The sequence below is a fragment of the Neophocaena asiaeorientalis genome, unplaced genomic scaffold (assembly GCF_003031525.2).
Source record: "Neophocaena asiaeorientalis asiaeorientalis breed wild unplaced genomic scaffold, Neophocaena_asiaeorientalis_V1.1 scaffold132, whole genome shotgun sequence".
In the NCBI taxonomy this organism is placed as follows: domain Eukaryota; kingdom Metazoa; phylum Chordata; class Mammalia; order Artiodactyla; family Phocoenidae; genus Neophocaena; species Neophocaena asiaeorientalis.
In genome coordinates this window covers 1,516,842-1,534,554 of record NW_020173393.1, presented here as the reverse complement: position 1 = coordinate 1,534,554, position 17,713 = coordinate 1,516,842, and the positions used below count along the sequence as shown (strand labels likewise).

Here is a 17,713-nt window from a genome sequence, read left to right as displayed (position 1 = left end):
AACTCCCAGGGACAGGCAGTGGAAAGGCGAAGCCTGGGGGGCTGGGAGAGCGGGACCAGTTTGCACACAGGGTGGTTGATGGTGGCTCAAGCAGTCCTCAGCTTCTCCTGCTTTTTCTGACCCCTCTCTTTTTCTTCCTCTCTTTGCTTCTCTTATGTTTCCCGAAGGGAGTGGGAGAACTTGTAAGTGCTTCAGAATTTTTAACTTCTCACCTAGGTTGGCCAGGGTCCCTCCTCTTCTCACTCCACCATGAACCCTCAGTTCGTGCCCCTGACCTCTGGGGTCTCTGAATAGCCCAGCTTGGAGAAGTCTAGGGTTGGTGGTCCCTGGCTTGCAAGGACTAGATCCCAGCAGCCCAGTGCTGGGGTGGGGGGGGTGTGCTGGAAGGGCGACTGGATTCAGCTCTCCCCTCTCCCAGCCTTACGTGCCTCCCTCCGTCCCTCCCTCAGGAACCGGTCCAACGTGCGGCGCATGCACACCGCTGTGCGGCTGAACGAGGTCATCGTCAAGAAATCCCGGGACGCCAAGCTTGTTTTGCTCAACATGCCAGGGCCTCCCCGCAACCGCAACGGTGACGAAAATTGTATCCTGGGCTTAAAATTGGGAGGAAGCGGGAGGTGGACGTCAGGGGACTTAGGTCCTGGCCCTGGGAAGGAAGAGTTGAGCCGGGTCTGCTTCAGAATCAGCACCGCGAACAGGGACGCGAACCCAGCGTTCCCCTGGCGCCCAACACGTGCGACCCTAATTCCAACGGGAGGGAAGGGGACGGTCTTTCTCCTTGACGGGCGCTCAGACATGGAGTTCCTCGAGGTCCTCACCGAGCACCTGGACCGGGTGATGCTGGTCCGCGGCGGCGGCCGCGAGGTCATCACCATCTACTCCTGAGAGCCAGGACCTGCCACCCGGGCCCGAGCGCGTCCGGCCCGCGCGGCCCCGGAGCCCTCGCCGCGCCCCCCGCCGCTGTCACCGTTTACATACAGACCCTGTGCCCGCGCCCTGGCCCCCTTCCCCGCTTCCTGAAGCCCGGAGGCCACGTCGGTCGGGGCTGACTCGGAGAGGACCGCCCCGCGCGGAGACCAGAGCCCCGAGCGCCCCGTTGGCGCGTCGCTCTGTCGGCCCCGGCTGCCCTTTTTCTAAGCCCGGCCTCGCCCCGCCGGAGGAGACGCTGCAATAAAGGTCGGAGGAGGCGCAGAGAGGAGCGGAGCTGGGGCTTTGAGGACCCCCGGTAGTCCGCGCGGCCCTTTCCCTCTCTTCCCGCGCCCCGCCCCGTCCTCGCTCTGCACCCCTCCCCCGGCGGCCCGGAGGGCGCGGGGTGGGGAGGCTGCGCTCCGCCGTCTACGTCACTTGTTTTCGCGCGGCCGCACGCGCCGGCCGGCCGAGCCTATACATAGTGTACAGGAGACATCGCGTGTATTTTTAACGTCCCCATATTTCTGTGACTAGAAGCGCAACGGACTTCTCTTCTCGCCACTGTCGAGCTCTCCCGCTGGGGGCGCCCAGGGAAGGCGGAGGCCTCGGGAGGCTGGGTTTTCCTTGACGTCCGAGAGTTTTGAGAGCAAAAGTGCTTTAGGCCCAGGCGGGAGTCGTGGTCCCTCGACACCCCCTCGACGTCTCCTCACCCTTTCCTCGCGCCCTTGGCTTCCGACCCTTCCCTCTAGTTCTTCTCGGAGACGAAGTGAGACAAGTTGTCCAGCTTTTCCTGGATTCGCCTCCCAGCGGAGTGAGCTGCCACTGTGGCTGCAGAGACGGGCGCAGCCTCTTCTCATCGGCTCTTATGCAAGCTGGGGCCAGGATAGGGGAGGGCGCTCCTCAAGGAAGAGAAACCGAGAGAGGCCCTCGCCCCACCGAGGAAGCCCCGCCCCGGTGCCTTCGCTGGGGGAGCAGGCGGCTCTCCTCAATCGGCTTGTCGCCTGCTCCCCCATCCCATGGCTCTTCGCCAAAGACTGAAATGGGGAGCTGGAGGGCGTCCCTTCCCCCGGAGTTTCCTCCCTGGGACAGATGAGGGAGGCGGGGGCGGTTCTGGGTTGGGGGCCGGACTCACCGGGGAGGCCCCAGCGCTGTCCCTGATGTTCCCTCCTCTGTGTCCATCTGGCAGCTCTGGCCTCGGGGACCCAGCCGCCTTCTCCGCGTCCCGGGGCCCGGCCTCGCTGCCTCTAGCTGCGTCTCCCAGGCACCTGGGCGTGGGGGAGGGCAGGAGTCGCTATGTGCTTTGTTCTTAGCGCCTCTCTGCCCTCCTCCAACTAGGACCCAAGGCCTTTGGCTTCTCCAACACCAGTCCTTGGCGCTTCTGCTCCACCAGCCTGGCTGGAGGTGCCCTCTACCCTTAGGGAAACCGCATTGGCCGGGCTCCCTTCCCCCAGGGCACCTTACTAAGGGCGGCAGGCACTGCATGCTCGTTCCAGCGCCCTCTGGGATTGGGTACAGTACCTTCAGCCCCAGGGCCCTGAACTTTGCATCTAGTTAGACATCCTGCCCACCTCCCAGAGCTGAGGCTACTGGGTACTCCTGACCTCACCACCTCCTTTCCTTTGAGCCCAAGGCAGAGCTGGAGCTGGTGCCACCTAGACTGGGCCAGGTGTGGCTGGAGGTAGGTTTGGATGTCTGCCGGTTAGGCCACGGCCCCTCTGAAATTTGATCAGGGGGCTGGGTAGATTCTTCCGGGTAGTAATCAGAAGTCGGAGGTATCAGACACCAGCACTCCCCACGCTCATCCTCCAAAGAACCTCCCTCTGACAGACGCAGCTGGGTCTAGCCTTCTGGGGTGCTGAGCACTCCTGGGCTGAAGTGGTGGGCTAGGTAGAAGGGAAAGGGGGTATATTAACATCAGTTAGGGAACCGAAGTTGCACTATCTGGGCCTAGACTGTCTGGTTGGCAAGAGCAGTTTCGGTTGATGAAAACAGACACCCCACAACAAAACCCCAAGTTTCCTGTGCTACGTGTGCGACATTTATGAACGTTATCACACGTCACTCATCAAATTATCTTTATAATCATGTAGCTAGGTGTTTCACGTCCATTCAAGTGACTTTTATTCTGAGTGCAATATTTCAATAGCCTTGTAGTGACAACTAGTGTTGCTTTTGTTTTAGACGATCTATGTGCAGGGCAATGCAATGAAGTTGAAAACCCTTGTAAATAGGAGAGGTTGCAAACCAAATCAAGAGTATTTATTACTATTAGGCCTGCCTTTAACTTTCCATGTGTTTCAGTATTCCGCATTCTGCCTCAGTATTGATCTTGTGTTCTTTGTGCCAATATGAAAAGGAGAGGGTTGGTTCTTTCCTTTATTGTTGAATGCTCCCATTTAATGCTTTATAGCTTTTATGTATTAATTTTTTAGACTCCCACCTGCACAAAATGCAATAAAAATGATTTTATTATACCCTTCACAGCCTGAGGTGTGCTGTTTGGACACTCCAGGGGGAAGAATTAGGTGGGAAGAGGCGTGTTAAAAGGTGGCCCTCCAGGAGGACCCTAGACTCTTAATCAGAAACACTGACCACCACTCCAGGTGGGTTGCCTAGTGTACTGGTAGTTCTGGGGCCCTGTCCTAGAGGGACAAAGGCACTGGCAGCAGAGGCACTGCACCCACAACATCTCCTATGAGATGGTGAGCACTTCCAGGTCAGGCTCAGCAATGTCAGCATGTTGGTCCCTAACCCACTGGAGGCCCTGTGCCAGTCACTTCACCATACCCACTCCAAATTTCCTGATGGGGCTATTAAATGCTCTCCAGAGCTCCTACCTGTGACTCTGCTTCTGCCAACTCCTTGCATAATGGGCTGGACAGAGGGCGGCAAGTGAGACAAAATCAAAACAGGAGAGCACCCCACTCTCCACTCGCCTTTGGCCAGGAAAGGCCTCTTCACAAGTCCTGTTTTCCTTTCCTAGAATAAGAGGATAAGTCTCTGACACAATGCAAGTCTGCCACAAACAAGGATGTTTACATAGCATTATAATTAACCAGCAGGCTTTTGCTCTGAACTGTACTAGGTGAGCTGCATAAGGAGAGAAGCTAGGGTTAAAAGAGGTTCTGAGGCCTGACTGCAGGCTCATGGCAGACCGAAACCCATCAGTGCTGTCAGGGAACCTCACCTTCAAACTATGGGAAGGAACGCTCACAAAGAGGCCCTGCGGATATGCATACCCAAGAAAGACAACACAGCTTTCACTTTTTCGTTTTAATTAAAAAGTAATCATCTCATCTTATTAACAACACAAAAGTTCCAAAGAGGAAAAAAACACTATGTAACACAAACAGGTCAGAACATAAAATGCTGCCATCTGGGGACCTTGAGTTTTTGAAACCACTGTTTACTCAGCCACTGGCAGGGACTCAGGTGAAGTCACTGCTCTCCCTCGTTTCTGCCAGGGGCCCCTTGAGACTGATCCACAAGGCTCTAATGAGCACCATCCCTAGGGAGAGGGCAGCTTCCTTTGTTTCCATGTAGAGCAGCAGCCAGAAGTCCTCCCTCTAGTATCTTCACTCTAGCTCAAAAGTTATGAACAGCCTCCTGTATCAAGAACATGTCCAGCTACCAAAAGTCTGACATCAAAATGGTCCCTATCTCCTGCTGCTTAGAAAACAGAATAAGAGCCTGATTTTTGAGCCAAAAGCTCAAAGCAATCACTGAAAAAAAATGGGTGTTCACTGCCAGAGTCTAGAGTTGCCTTCTCAGAGCCGATTCCATGAAACACTGGTGAGGGAGAGGCTAACAGAAATATTAGGGGGTAAGAATGGCTGGGGCCCAGGTTCACAGTTTGTGTTAAACTGCTGGTGACTGGAGCTGTGCAGTCCACGGGAGATCTTACGTTGAAATGAAAGCCAAAAAGAAAAAAAAGAGAAAACCAAAAACCAACAACCCTGGGTCAGGCAGAAAAGCAGCCGGCTTGGCCACTCCTCAACAACTCCAGTAGCTGAGTAGCCAGCCGGCTTCTGAGTCCTCAAGCAGACCCCATGTTATGTGGGATGGGGTAAGAGGACACTGTGCCCACCAAGCCCAACCTGCTGCTCTGGAACCCTACACAGGAGCTGCAGGCAGAAGCTCGAGCTCTGGTGGGCCTGTGTGAGGCTGGACACCCATGGTAGGTTCAGAATGAACAAAGGCAGTGGCTTTCAACATGAAAATGCTATCCCAAGCTCACCCAGCTGGGGCTCAGCTGCTTCTTCCTCTCCCGCCCCACGTCCAGCTGACAGAGAGACAACTGAAATACAAATGGAGCCCAGACATCTACACTGCCCGTGACCCCAGAGATATTCACTTTCTACCAAAAAAACCCACAAAAAAACAAAAACAAAACCCCCCAAACCCCCACCCCACCACCACCAAAATACACCTCCAGTGCAGTATAAACTCGGACTCTGGAAGGGGTAAGCAACATAGCCTTGGGCAGAAGAGAGCAGATGGTAGAAACTTATGACATTCCATGTGGACCGGGATAGGTGCAGAGAACATCTTCCAAATAACTCTATTTAGAACGCAATAGGTGGGAGGCCAGAGGAAGAGGGGACCAGGGGTAGTTGAGATTTAGCCTCAGTAATGCCTCTGGTATGATCCCATGGGGGCTTGGGGCCGCCCCACCTGTGCTGTGGTCTGGCTAACCAGGTGGGAGAGAGCAGGGCCACTCTGGATCAGAGTGTCCAGAGCCTTCTGTACACTTGGATTGTCAAAGTTGATACCTGTGGAAGACACGGGCCTCTGGCTAGCCAAGTTGCTGGCGGGTGCCAGGCGAGTGGAAGGCTGGCCAAAGAGCCCTTGGGAAGGAGCCCCAGGCCTGGGGCCCATGTTCCGAGCAGATCCTGCCTGTCCCAAAATGTTTGGAGGCTGATTGCCAGAGGCCTGTGATCTTTGCTGAGGCTGGCTGTTCGCTGCTATGGAAAAATTCTGGTTCTGGGTGTTTCCGGCAGCAACTGAGGGGGATGCAGAGCTGCTATTGGCCGCAACCGTGCCACTAGTGAAGAGGCTGAGGATTTTGGCCTGGAGCTCTTGCTGGGAGGTGGGGGGTGCCGCTGGAGTGGGTGTAGCAGAGGGGAGCACTTGGCCGCTCTGGAGCGTTTGGGAGCTTGGCTGTGTCTTCAGCGAGGCACCCGAGGTCGCCCCGAGTGGTTGACGGGAAATCGGGCCTACAAGACAGAAGGAGGAGGTATCTGGTTCAAAGTACCCTCCATGGGCAGGAGGCTTAGCAGCCCAGGGAAGAACAACAATCACTGATCACATCAATCATACAGTACACAGACTATAACATCAATTTCCCAAAGGGGCCACATCATGGTACGTGCCGTTCCCAGAAAAGAGCTTCATTCCTCCAGACAACTACTTAAAGAAAGAAGGGCGTCCACCTTGGTTCCCAGGGAGCCAGCATGCTAGCCCACCCACGTTAACTACAGAGCAGAGCCCAGGTCTTAAGTTATCATTACACCAGCATGGCTGGCCCACAGGAGAGCCCAAGGGATGCGCTCATTTCCCTTGCCCACCCCAAGAGCCCTGGGCCTGCCACCCTCCCAACAGCGCCTGGGGATTAGAGAAATGCAGAGTCAGAACTTCACCTCGGCCCTGCCACGTAGCTCACCAGGCAGAGAGTCGGCGCTGCTCCTCATCAGCCGCTCCTTCCGCTCTCGAAGGTAGTTGATGATCTTGTCAGTCTCTTCAGCAGTGAGGTACCTGTTGTCGGCCAGCAGGTTGATGAGGCTCTGGATGGCTGGAGGGTGCCCCCCGCGCAGTCCCTCCTCAGGGCCTCCCCGCTCTCTTTCCTGGAGGAGGGCTTCATCGGCCATCTTGGCCGCCTGTCTGGCAATCTCCTCACGTTCCTTCTCCCGGCACTCGTTCTTATAGCGCTCATAATTCCTGGCCACCAGCACCATGGCATCTGCCTGGGGCATGTTGCGATGCTCTGCAGGAGGGAATGACCTGAGTTATTTTCTCCCATGACAGATTTGAGTGCCCACCTACTGGACTCTACCAAGCCCTTCCTAACCTCAAATGAGCAAGAAAACCATTACAGTGACAAAAAGCCTTGGGATGGGGATGGGGAGAGGTTGGGAGAGGAGGGGGATGAAGGCTGGGAAGATAGGTGAATGGATTTCTTTGCTGGGCAACAGACACCCTTGTACAGAGCTAGTTCTTTGGGGAATTCTTAGATCACAGACGTGTAGTAAAAACCAAAGAAACATGACAGTCTCTCACAGATTCAAAAAGACCATGTGGAGAATAACCACAGGAGGCAGGCCACGGGGGTCCAAAAAGCCCTTCTGTAAAGCCTGGCTCTCTACTGTACTCCTAAGGATAGAGCTGTTTTTTAATTTATCAGTTCAAAGGTTACGGATTCAGATCAAGTTGTGACCCTAAATAACCTCCTCTCCTCACCCCTGGGCAACAATGATTTACAGGGTTGTGAGACTTCTCAGCACTTGATATAAATGTTTTCACACATCTTGAGGGACTGTTCCTCAGAAAGACAAATGACCCGCTGGAGAGGCTTCTACACTCTATCGTTATGGGTAAAACTGGTGGGGCAAATAGAAAGCCCCAGGGTGGTGGGAAAAGCGAAAGGTTTGTGCTGTGAGAGCAAGCAATGAGCAGGGAATCAGCTGGCTGAGTCTCAACAATCTGGGAGCAAAGGACTAAAAGCTACTTCAGGGAAGGACTTCAAGGAACCTACTCTGGGCCTCCTCCCTGTTCTCACAGCCCCTCCACCCACTTCTCTAGCACTTACAGAGTATCCTAATTGCCTGCTGTATGCTTTGTCCCTCATTAGAAAATCTGGTGAAAGCAAGGACTCTACTGCATTCAGTGTAGTATGTGCCAGAGCTGCGCTGGAGCCGGCCCTCACTGCTGAGAGCAGACTGTGTGCATCTCTTCCCAACTTGCCCTGAAGCGACTTCATGTTGGTAGCTTGATATAGAACACAGTGGGAGTATTTACACCATGGAAATCAGCAAATGCTATAAACCACACCGCCCCCCCACCCCAGAACTGGTTGTTAAACATTTGCCAGCACATCACTGTATATACCTAAGTGCTAAATATAATGTCATATACAGCAGGCCCAGAACTGTATCCAGTGAAAGAGTATCAGACGACTAAATGACTATGCAAGTCTCTGCCGTGCACTTATAAAAGGGCCCTACTACATTTGAGCTGAAGTACATTTACCTAAAACCTGCTGCTTCTGAGTAAGGCATAAAAAAATTAATGGACTAGTGACTACTTCTGAAATTCTGACCCGCTTGGGCCTCCATACCTTGTGGGGTTCCAAACATGATGTTGACTGTACAGGAGCGGTGAATCTGGTGTTGCTGGGTGATGACAATAGCAAAGGGAGACCCTCCCCTGCTAACATCCTCCAAGGCTTGTGACAGTGACACCTCTGTGTTGAGGAAGATCAAGTCCACTACCATGCCTAGGTCTCGAACCTTCCGCCCCACAGATTCAGCATAATCTCTGTAGAAACAAACAGGACCCAGTGAGTACTCCCTGACCAACTCCCAACTCCCACTGTGGCACCTCAGCTAGCTGTATGAGCTCCTATGAAGACTTCAAATCCCAGCTCTACCAGTGTCTCCCTAGTGCCCTCTTCAGGCTCCAAGAATCTAGACCAATTCCTTCTCTATATTGGCTCAGAATGGTCACACATAAAGTTGCCAGTAGCACAGTATTTAGTACCCAGGTCCTTCTCTTGATTCTCTACTCTGATGTTCATTCCTAAACACCATCCTGATGCCTAAGACTTGTAACACATGTCTGTCTTTGTAGAGGCTACACAACATAGTGGGAAAAGCATGGGTTCTAAATGCTAGAAAGACAGGCTTGGATCCCACCACTAACATTTACTTGCAAAGTTGAAGCTTTAAGCAAGTCCCTTTACCTCTTACAAACCTCAGCTTCTTTACCAGTCAGACAGGATTAATATGGCTCAGCTCAAACGTCACTTCCTTGACTTTCTCTGCAATCTAAATCAGATCCTTGATATATTTCTTATAAGACACATCACCAATACATTTATTTCTGTCATTTGTCCAACTAGGGTATAAGCTCCACAAGAGGAAGGGGCCATGTGTATGTGCTTATTAGCATTACAGCTCCAGGACCTAGCACCTGTCACACATAGAAAAAATTTGATGAGTGAATACACATGAAACAGGATTACTGTGAAGAGTAAAAAATGTATTTAAGTGCCTAGCATGTAGTAGTTCGGAGTAGGTGCTCAGAAAATGACATTATCATGAGTCAAAAGGGGAGGGGGGCAAAAAAAATGCCATCTACAAGTTAAAGCAGCATCTGTTTCTAAACAAGGCAGCCCAGAGCCTGTGAATGCTGCCTACTGCTTGGTGTCTCAACACCTATTTCCCTAGTCTCTGCCTTGAAATTAGCTCTTTAACCCCAAACTGCTAGAAAATACATGAAGTTATTTACTAACCACTTGGGGAAAGGGAACATAGCTACTCTCAAACTTGCAAGCTGCTATATATACTCCCTTCTACACCTCTACTCTGCTTCTTCAAGGAAAGAATGTGGAACAGAGGCAGAGTAAAATACTGCTATAACTCTGGCTTGGCTAGCATGGTCACCTAACAGCTCTGCAAGGCCACGGCACTTCACAAAGAAAGCCTGGCTCTTGGCTGACAAATGCAGAGACGTATGCCTTCCAAAGTACTGGGGATTCGGTGTTGTCTCACAAAGGGGACATTTATTGCTTTGCCTGACAAGCATATATTCCCCTCTTTGATTTTCCTTGGGAAGGCACCCCTTTCCCACTCAGTCCATATGGTTCCACACGGCTAATTCCACTTTTAGCTCTAGGGGTGGGCACATGACCTAGCCCTGGCCAATCAGGGCATCCCAGCACTGCTGGTCAGAGTGATAGTTCAGGGATGGGAAAGTAATCCTGGGCAGTCCAATGAGAAACAATTCCAGGACTTCAGGTGGAAGCAATGGGAAAGAGCAGCTCTCTTTCCACTGGTTTGCTGAGCTAAGAAGATACATGTCTAGAGCCAGTGCTGTTCTGCCTTTTTGAGTAGAAAGCTTGTCTGAGAGTGAAGGCAACAGAGAGAACAAGTCTTTATGACAGTGTGACCCTGTATGTGGCCATGCCTGAACTTCCCAGTCAAGCAAACTAAAAATTTCCCTTTGGGTCTAAGCCAGTTTGCAATGGGTCTTCTGTCACCTACAAGTGAAAGAACCCTGGTTAACACAGTATAACAATGCCAGAGTACACAACAGCCCAAGTTAAGTGGGTACAGCTGCCAAGGAACCTGAATTTCTCTTCTGATCCTTCTCCTCACTCAGGAAAATATCCAAAGGGTTCTTACTTAGTCTGCTTGTTGACCACAATCACAGAACAATCAACAGGCCTCTCAGCATCAAAGCGTCTCTGGATTTCCTCAAAATACTGACGATAAAGCTCTTCTCTACGCCGTTCCTCACGTTTCAAACGCTCTGCAGGATGACACCAGAGAAAACTGAAACACGGACCGTGCCTTTCTATAAAAATAAGTCACAGGCCTTATTTTCAATCCTGAACTACTTGTAGGCAAAGGTCATAACACACACACACACACACACACACACACACACTTCTCTGAATTAATCCTCTAGACTACCTCCTAAAAATAACCCTTATTATTGTTTTTTACTATTATAAACCCATTGACATGGAATGATTGGATTAAATGGCGTGGTTGTTTTAATCTCATACATGCTGCCAAAATGCCCTCTAGAAAGGCTGTTACTAATTTATCCTTTCACAGGGGTGGAGCACCTAGTGCTATTTCTCCACATCTTAGTGAACATTGAGTATTGTCATTAAAAAACAAAACAAAACAAAAAACAAACCAAAAAAACCTCCTGCCAACTTGATAGGTAAAAGATGGTATTTCATTATTATTCTAATTTTCATTTTGGGGACAACTATTTAAGTCCCCTATTGACAGGTAATTGTAATTTGTTTAAAAAAATCAGGCAGTAAACAAACAAACACAACCCCCACCCCAAACAAACAAAATCAGGCAGTAAAGTGTAAGTTTTGTAACAAATTAAAAATGAGGTTCTTGGGCTTCCCTGGTGGCACAGTGGTTAAGAGTCCGCCTGCCAACGCAGGGGATGCGGGTTCGGGCCCTGGTTCAGGAGGATCCCACATGCCGTGGAGCAGCTAAGCCCGTGCGCCAAAGCTACTGAGTCTGTGCTCTAGGGCCCACAAGCCACAACTACTAGCCCACATGCCACAACTGCTGGGGTCCGCGGGCTTGGAGACCGTGCTCTGCATCAAGAGAAGCCACCGAAGTGAGAAGTCTGCGCACTGCAATGAAGAGTGACCCCTGCTCGCCTCAACTAAAGAAAGCCTGAGAGCAGCAACAAAGACCCAATGCAGCGAGAGAGAGAGAGAGAGAGAGAGAAAGAGAGAAAGAAAGAGAGAGAAAGAAAGAGGAAAAGAATGAAAGAGGTTCTTAACTTGACCAGGTGTAAAACAATCTAAAAATCTTTAAAGATGTATTGAATATATTGAGAAAATCAAGGCTTTTATCAATAAAAAACATGTTTGTCTTTACCTAAAAAGTAGATGCTGTTAGGTAATTATAAATAAAACAAAAAACCCCACATACTACATAGATAATGCAAACAGTTTTAGTTACTTGGTCAATGAGCAAAAAAAAAAGCAAATGACCTCTTCTGCTCCCATCTTTTGTTCATATTTTTTCTTATTGCTGGAATTTCGTATTTATTTCTTCTTGTTAGATGACCAAACCAGATGATGGGACTACTTCGCATTTTAAAAATGATTTTCAAGCTGAATGTTCTCTACACATGAATAGGATATTTGTATTTCCTCTTTTTGTGAATTTCTTAGCCAAGTCATTAGCCCCTTTCCAGTTGGTTATTAGCTTCCTCTTTCTTTTGTAAAGTGTCCTACCAGTGCTAAGTGCTGTTTCTGCTACTTTACCTTTTGCACGAGACTGACTTTCTGGGCCTGGAGGGCCTCGTCCATCAAAGCTATCTCTGTAACGGTCAAAGTAAGAGTCATCCTTCCTCCTGCAGTAGTCATCCATTCGCAGGTATCGGTCGTAAGAGCCTTCTCTCCTGAAAAGTTACAGAAATGTGCGCAAAGTTAAAAGTCTTATCCTGAAAAAATCAAATACAGAGAATTCTTCAAGACCCAGTTGTCTGTGAGGAAGTAAAGCACAGTAAGGCATAGGACTTTGGGATCAGACAAACGAAATTAGTATCTGGGACTCACTGCTTATCAGCTCTGTGGCTGGGACTGAGTTAACCTACCTTCCAAAATGACTGGGAGGATGTACAGAAAGCTCTCAGCATAAAGTAAGCTCTCTGGCCTAAAGTAAATACAAAATAACTGGTAGTAATTATTATTATTATTTTAAAATTTATTTATTTTATTTATTTTTGGCTGTGTTGGGTCTTCGCTGCTGCACATGGGCTTTCTCTAGTTGCGGCGAGCAGGGGCTACTCTTTGTTGCGGTGCGCAGGCTTCTCATTGCGGTGGCTTCTCTTGTTGCAGAGCATGGGCTCTAGGCACACGGGCTTCAGTTGTTGTGTCTCAAGGGCTCTAGAGCACAGGCTCAGTAGTTGTGGCGCACGGGGCTTAGTTGCTCCACGGCATGTGGGACCTTCCCGGATCAGGACTCGAACCCGTGTCCTGTGCATTGGCAGGCGGGTTCTTAACCACTGCACCACCAGGGAAGCCCTGGTAGTAATTATTGATATTAGTTTTGAGGAACCATTCCATGCCCCCACCCCAAGCCTCCTTCCCTGTGCTTTTGAAAAACTGTGGTTAAAAACCAAAAAAATCCACATAAATAATTTTTCATCACCCCGAACAGAGACTCAGCCCCCTTTGCTGTTACTTTGTCTCTATGAATTTGCCTTTTCTAAATACTTCATATAAGTGAAAACATGTATTTGTCTTTTGTGTCTGTCTGGCTTATTTCACGTAGCATAATGTTTTCAAGGACCATCAAGGTTGTAGCAGGTGTCAGAATTACCTTTCTTTTTATGGCTGAATAATATTGTTTTATGGATACATCACATTTTTTTATCCATCTATTGATGGACATTTGAATCGTGTCTACCTTCTGGCTACTGTGAATAGTGTTGCTATGTACATTCACATTCATCTGTGTGAGTTCCTCTTTTCAATTCTTTTGGATATATATTCAGGAGTGGAACTGACGGATCATTAATTCTACTATATTTAACTTTTTGAGGAACCGTCAAACTTTTTCACAGTGGCCATACTACTTTACATTCCCACCAGCAATGTATGAGGATTCCAGTTTCTCCACACCTCACCAACACTTTTTTTAAAAATAATTATAGCCATCCTAGTAGGTATGAAGTGGTATCTCATCGTGGCTTTAATTTGCATTTCTCTGATAACTAAGTATGTCGAGCATCTTTTCACGTATTTATTGGCCATTTGTGCATCTTCCCTGCGGTTTTGCACGGCCAAAACAATTTGTACTCCATCTTTTTTTCCATTTGCATGATGTTGCCTTTCAGAGGCCACAGGGAGATTCATTCACTAAGCAGTTCATCATCATTCACACATTCACCACATACTTATTAAGCAGCACATCTACCATTTGATAGACACTGGAAATACAGGGCTGATAAAGTCACTGCTATACAGAGCTTTCCATTAGTTCAGCAGAACACACATAAAAAAGACTATTACAAAAAAACCAAGCAGAACAGCTATACAGGTACCTGTACATGGGATCTCGGGAGTCTCTCATATCTCTGTATCTGTCGTACATGGGGTCCCGGTGATCTCGAAAATCCCTAGAGTCTCTTAGGTCACGAAAGTCTCTAGGATCCCTCATGTCCCGAGCATCACGCATACTTCTGCTGTCTCTGTGATCCCGAATGTCTCTGCTCTCTCTGTGGTCCCGCAAATCTCGGGGGTCTCGCATGTCTCTGCTATCTCGAGCATCCCGGCCATTTCTGCCATCCCTGGGCTCTCTTCTTGGACTTCCTCGAATGGGGGATCGATCACGTCTTGTATCCCGGCTGTCTCCAAAGCCATATGGATCCCTGTGGGAGGTAGCAAGAAAATGCTAAGACAAAGAAATTGAAGGAGCCAACCTTTCAGCTCTTTATTGGAGGAAGCCCCCACCCTCCAAGCATTCTTCTCTAAAATACGGCAGTCAGTGAGAACATGATTAAAATTTTAAGGATAGTTACCATCTGGTCAGCAAATAAAGACTAGTAGGTTCTAGAATCTCAAAAGATTAGGATATTGAGGGAAGAATGTATGATCCAGAGTCAAAAGTTCTGACTGGGATCATAGTGTTTATCAGGCTTCAGGGACTAATTCAGTATTCTGTATACATGTCAAACTATCATCTCTATCTCAACAGGTTTTCAAAGTGAAAGTGTCCCCCCAGAACCTACTTCCTCCCATCAGACTTGTTCGAAAGAGACTTTAAAAGGGGCGGAACGTTGCATGCGTTCATGCGTGCGTGCGTGTGTCATAATAAGGGGCAAGACTCATGAAGAAAAAATGAGCAAATGGCACCATCTCATACAAAGTAACGGTGATCAAAGGCGTCCTTAAAGTACAGAAAACGTCACTTAAAACATCTAGCAGGATTAATCAAATTAAGGGGGAAAAAGAAAGAAGTACAATATGAGACATACAGTCAGGTACAGGAACACTCAGTTTCTCTACCTTCTTAACATACTTATTGAGAAGTGGTCTCTCTCAGTCTGAGGTTTATGTAGAACCTGATTCCTTTTTTGCCAAGGTGTTTTTTTGTTTTAAAAAAAACAGTATTTGAAGTCACAGGTATGTTTGGCCTGATCTGCTTCAATATTCTTCATGAGACATCCCACCCAACTGGGAACTCATCCCCAATTTCTTAGTCAACCCAATCAGGCCCAGACTGACTTTTTCCTTTCTGCCTAAAATCATCTTCCCATTTACCATGGTTTAAGTTCTTGAAAGTTAACTGATTTTTCTTCTCTATCCCCATTAAGTCACTTGAATCCTGCTTGTTTTTCTTGTTCATTCTCATTGGATTTCTAAGTTCAATCCAAACTCTTATTTTTATGCTGGCACCACCAAGAGTTTCCAAAAAACAAAATCAAAACCCAATCTTCCAGATTTCAATTCATTCAGCAAATACCAGATTAATCATCTGAATTTCCACCTGTTACCAACTGCAGCTTGGCTATCACGCTTCTGGGCACCCTTCCCTAACAGATCTGGCCCCTTTGCATTTATTATTTCTCCCCCATTTCCTGATCCAACCTCCTTAGTTTTACTTAAGCTGTTCTTATGACTTAACTCACACTACGCATCTCAGTATTTCTGTTCATACGGCTTTTCAACATGAAATGTTCTTCTTGCACTAACTCAGGTGTCACCCAATCCTCAAAGGCAAGTTCATGTCCCATGTCTTCCAAGGAATCTCTAATCTCTAGCAACCGCTGACCCCTCCTGCTAAACTCTCTGAGCACTCACTATTTCTATTACTCAGCTTGATCTGTTTACCTTTTTACGTCTTCTCGTGTGACCCACTTTAAGGATTACCTCCTCCGTAGAACCTACCCTGAACTCTTGATCTTTTCCAACAAATATGCTCCTCCTCCATTCTTTTCCATCTCATCTACCTACTCAGTTGCTCAAGCCAGGAAACTGGATGTCATCCTTTCCTTAAAGTCGCATCCACTCTTCCAATCACATTTCCAAATTCTGTTAACTCTTTCTCTGAAATTGATGTCCATTCTGCCCATTTCTTTACCTCTATAAAGTACCACTGAAGGCCAACCCCAAACCATCTTTCCCCAAAACCACGGCAAGAGCCTTCTAAAGTAGTCTTCTCACCTCTTCTCTTGCCTGTTTCCCAATCTTTCTCCAGATTACTCTAAAGTGATCTTTTACACATATAAAACCCTTCACTGGTTTCCCACAGTATTTCGAATTCAGTCTAAAATCTCTACTGAGGCTAGTAAGATTCTCCCTGGCCTTGGCTCCTGTCTTCTCCAACCTAGTCTCACCTTCTCCCTAGTTCACCACTTTCTTACCATACTGACCTTTCAGCTATAACTAGTCAAGGTTTTTCCTGATGCCTCTACTTGAGTAGCAGGAACGAATACATACTCATTTTCCAGGTCTCAGGCTTAAGTATCCCTTACTCCCTGATTCTGTTAGTTTAAAAGTTTATCTTCTGTCCCTAAATCCTGGCCACTTTCTCTCATAGCACTTTGTTTTCACTCATTTATCACAATTTGACGTCATTTATCACAATTTGACGTCACATATCAATTTGTTTAATGTCTGTTTGCCCTACTAGACTGTAAGTCCATGAGGACAAGGACTGTCAGTTTCACTCTCCATGATAAAGCCACCGCATAGGTTTATATTGTCTGGCATGTAGCAGACGCTCCATGAATATGTTAAATGAGCCTTGCTCTGCACACATATTTCTACTGCTGCACTTATCACACTGTTCTGTAGTTATTTGTTTACATGGCTTCCCTACCAAACAGTAAGCTCTTCCAAATGCTTTGTATCCATAGGACACAGAAAAGAGTTCAGTAAATGTTTAATGAATTGAATTGTTCAACTAAAACGTAAGCCTCTCAAGAGCAGGCATCGTGTTTTCTTTATAGTTTTGTCATCTACCATGACTACACATATGGGCATTCATCATGATGCCCTCAGCTTGGAAGAAAACCTGAATTTCACTTCATCCACATGGTCACAGCAAAAACAATTTAAATGCCAATTCTGCTTCTATGAAAAGTCCTTGTCATATGTTTTAAGGCTCACAAGTACTCCTGATTTGTGGGAGCAAACATATGGGAGACTAGAGAATTTAAATGAGGACAGCTAAACATTTTTCCTATTAAAATAAAGTGCAGACTAACCAAGATTTTTACTTCAACTTTTATTATGTCACATAAATCCGCCTAACACGTGTAACATCTGATCTAGTGTATATAATATGGGCAAATACCCAGGATCTAATGGAAAGGGACAACTGTAAAGTATTTCTGGATTAATGATCAGCAGATAAACCTGCCTTGGGGAGCAGTTAGAAACAGTTATTAGAGGTGGAATCAGATTTCAAGTGTTCCCTGGCAATCAAGGCTGAAAGGGATCATGAACTTGACAGACCACAGACCACACACAAAGCCGTGGGCTGGTGAAAACAGGGGTGGGGACAGGGATAAGAACACCATGTCAGAGCATGTTTCTCACAGACTCAGGATAATTATAAATGCCATATTTGGTGCTCGTTCTTTTGAATCCACTGAAATACCTTACTCACCTGTCAAGAGTTTTCCCTGGAGGTTGACCATAACACCCTAGATTCCCCAAATCTGGGTTCATGCTTCCAGTTTGGGAAGGCAAGCACTCTCCTCCCCTCAATGAATCTAAAGTCTGTGTGCAACAAAACTACAAATTTCCCCTCAATTACCTTCTGGGTAAAAATGTAGAAGAGACAATATTCACATGGGGAAGAACCAAAGGAGTGGTAGAAGCAGGGACAGAGAGGATAGTAATTCTCTAAAATGAAAAGGCAACGCTTTTTTCCTTTCTCCAAAAGACGAGCAGTATGGCAGACTGCTGCTCTTCTGGAGGCAAAAACAAAAAACCCTTTAAGGTCACTTTAGAACCCAAACAAAGAACTCCCCAGAACAAAAGGGCTCCTGCTTCTGGCCCCAACATGTTTCTCAAAGCAAGAAC

The 17,713-nt window shown here is 47.8% G+C and overlaps 2 protein-coding genes and 1 long non-coding RNA gene across 6 annotated transcripts in view; 1 reads left to right on the top strand and 2 right to left on the bottom strand.

The window, feature by feature from the left end:
* The window catches only part of SLC12A5 (solute carrier family 12 member 5), a 38,591-nt gene extending 35,208 nt beyond the window's left edge, over positions 1 to 3,383 (top strand). Inside the window, exons 24-26 of one of the 2 annotated variants that reach the window (XM_024746863.1) lie at positions 168 to 182; positions 450 to 583; positions 794 to 3,383. In XM_024746863.1, the coding sequence (XP_024602631.1) occupies positions 168 to 182; positions 450 to 583; positions 794 to 885 (241 nt within the window). In that variant the 3' untranslated portion in view covers positions 886 to 3,383. The remainder of the gene's footprint in view (positions 1 to 167; positions 183 to 449; positions 584 to 793) is intronic. The other variant, XM_024746862.1, reaches the window with a different exon arrangement.
* LOC112400883 (uncharacterized) lies at positions 1,694 to 3,884 on the bottom strand. Its single transcript, XR_003003479.1, has 4 exons — positions 3,747 to 3,884; positions 2,511 to 2,792; positions 2,042 to 2,174; positions 1,694 to 1,781 (listed from the first exon to the last, which is right to left on the bottom strand). It is a non-coding gene; the product is annotated as an uncharacterized LOC112400883 (long non-coding RNA).
* A 295-nt stretch (positions 3,885 to 4,179) lies between these two features.
* Positions 4,180 to 17,713, bottom strand: part of NCOA5 (nuclear receptor coactivator 5) — a 30,428-nt gene continuing 16,894 nt past the window's right edge. For 2 of the 3 annotated variants that reach the window (XM_024746811.1, XM_024746812.1), the window contains 6 exons: positions 13,723 to 14,049; positions 11,939 to 12,075; positions 10,311 to 10,437; positions 8,243 to 8,442; positions 6,572 to 6,892; positions 4,180 to 6,125 (listed from right to left, as the gene is read on the bottom strand). In XM_024746811.1, coding sequence (XP_024602579.1) covers positions 5,536 to 6,125; positions 6,572 to 6,892; positions 8,243 to 8,442; positions 10,311 to 10,437; positions 11,939 to 12,075; positions 13,723 to 14,049 — 1,702 coding nt within the window. In that variant the 3' untranslated portion in view covers positions 4,180 to 5,535. Of the gene's footprint in view, positions 6,126 to 6,548; positions 6,893 to 8,242; positions 8,443 to 10,310; positions 10,438 to 11,938; positions 12,076 to 13,722; positions 14,050 to 17,713 lie in introns of all 3 variants that reach the window. The other variant, XM_024746813.1, reaches the window with a different exon arrangement.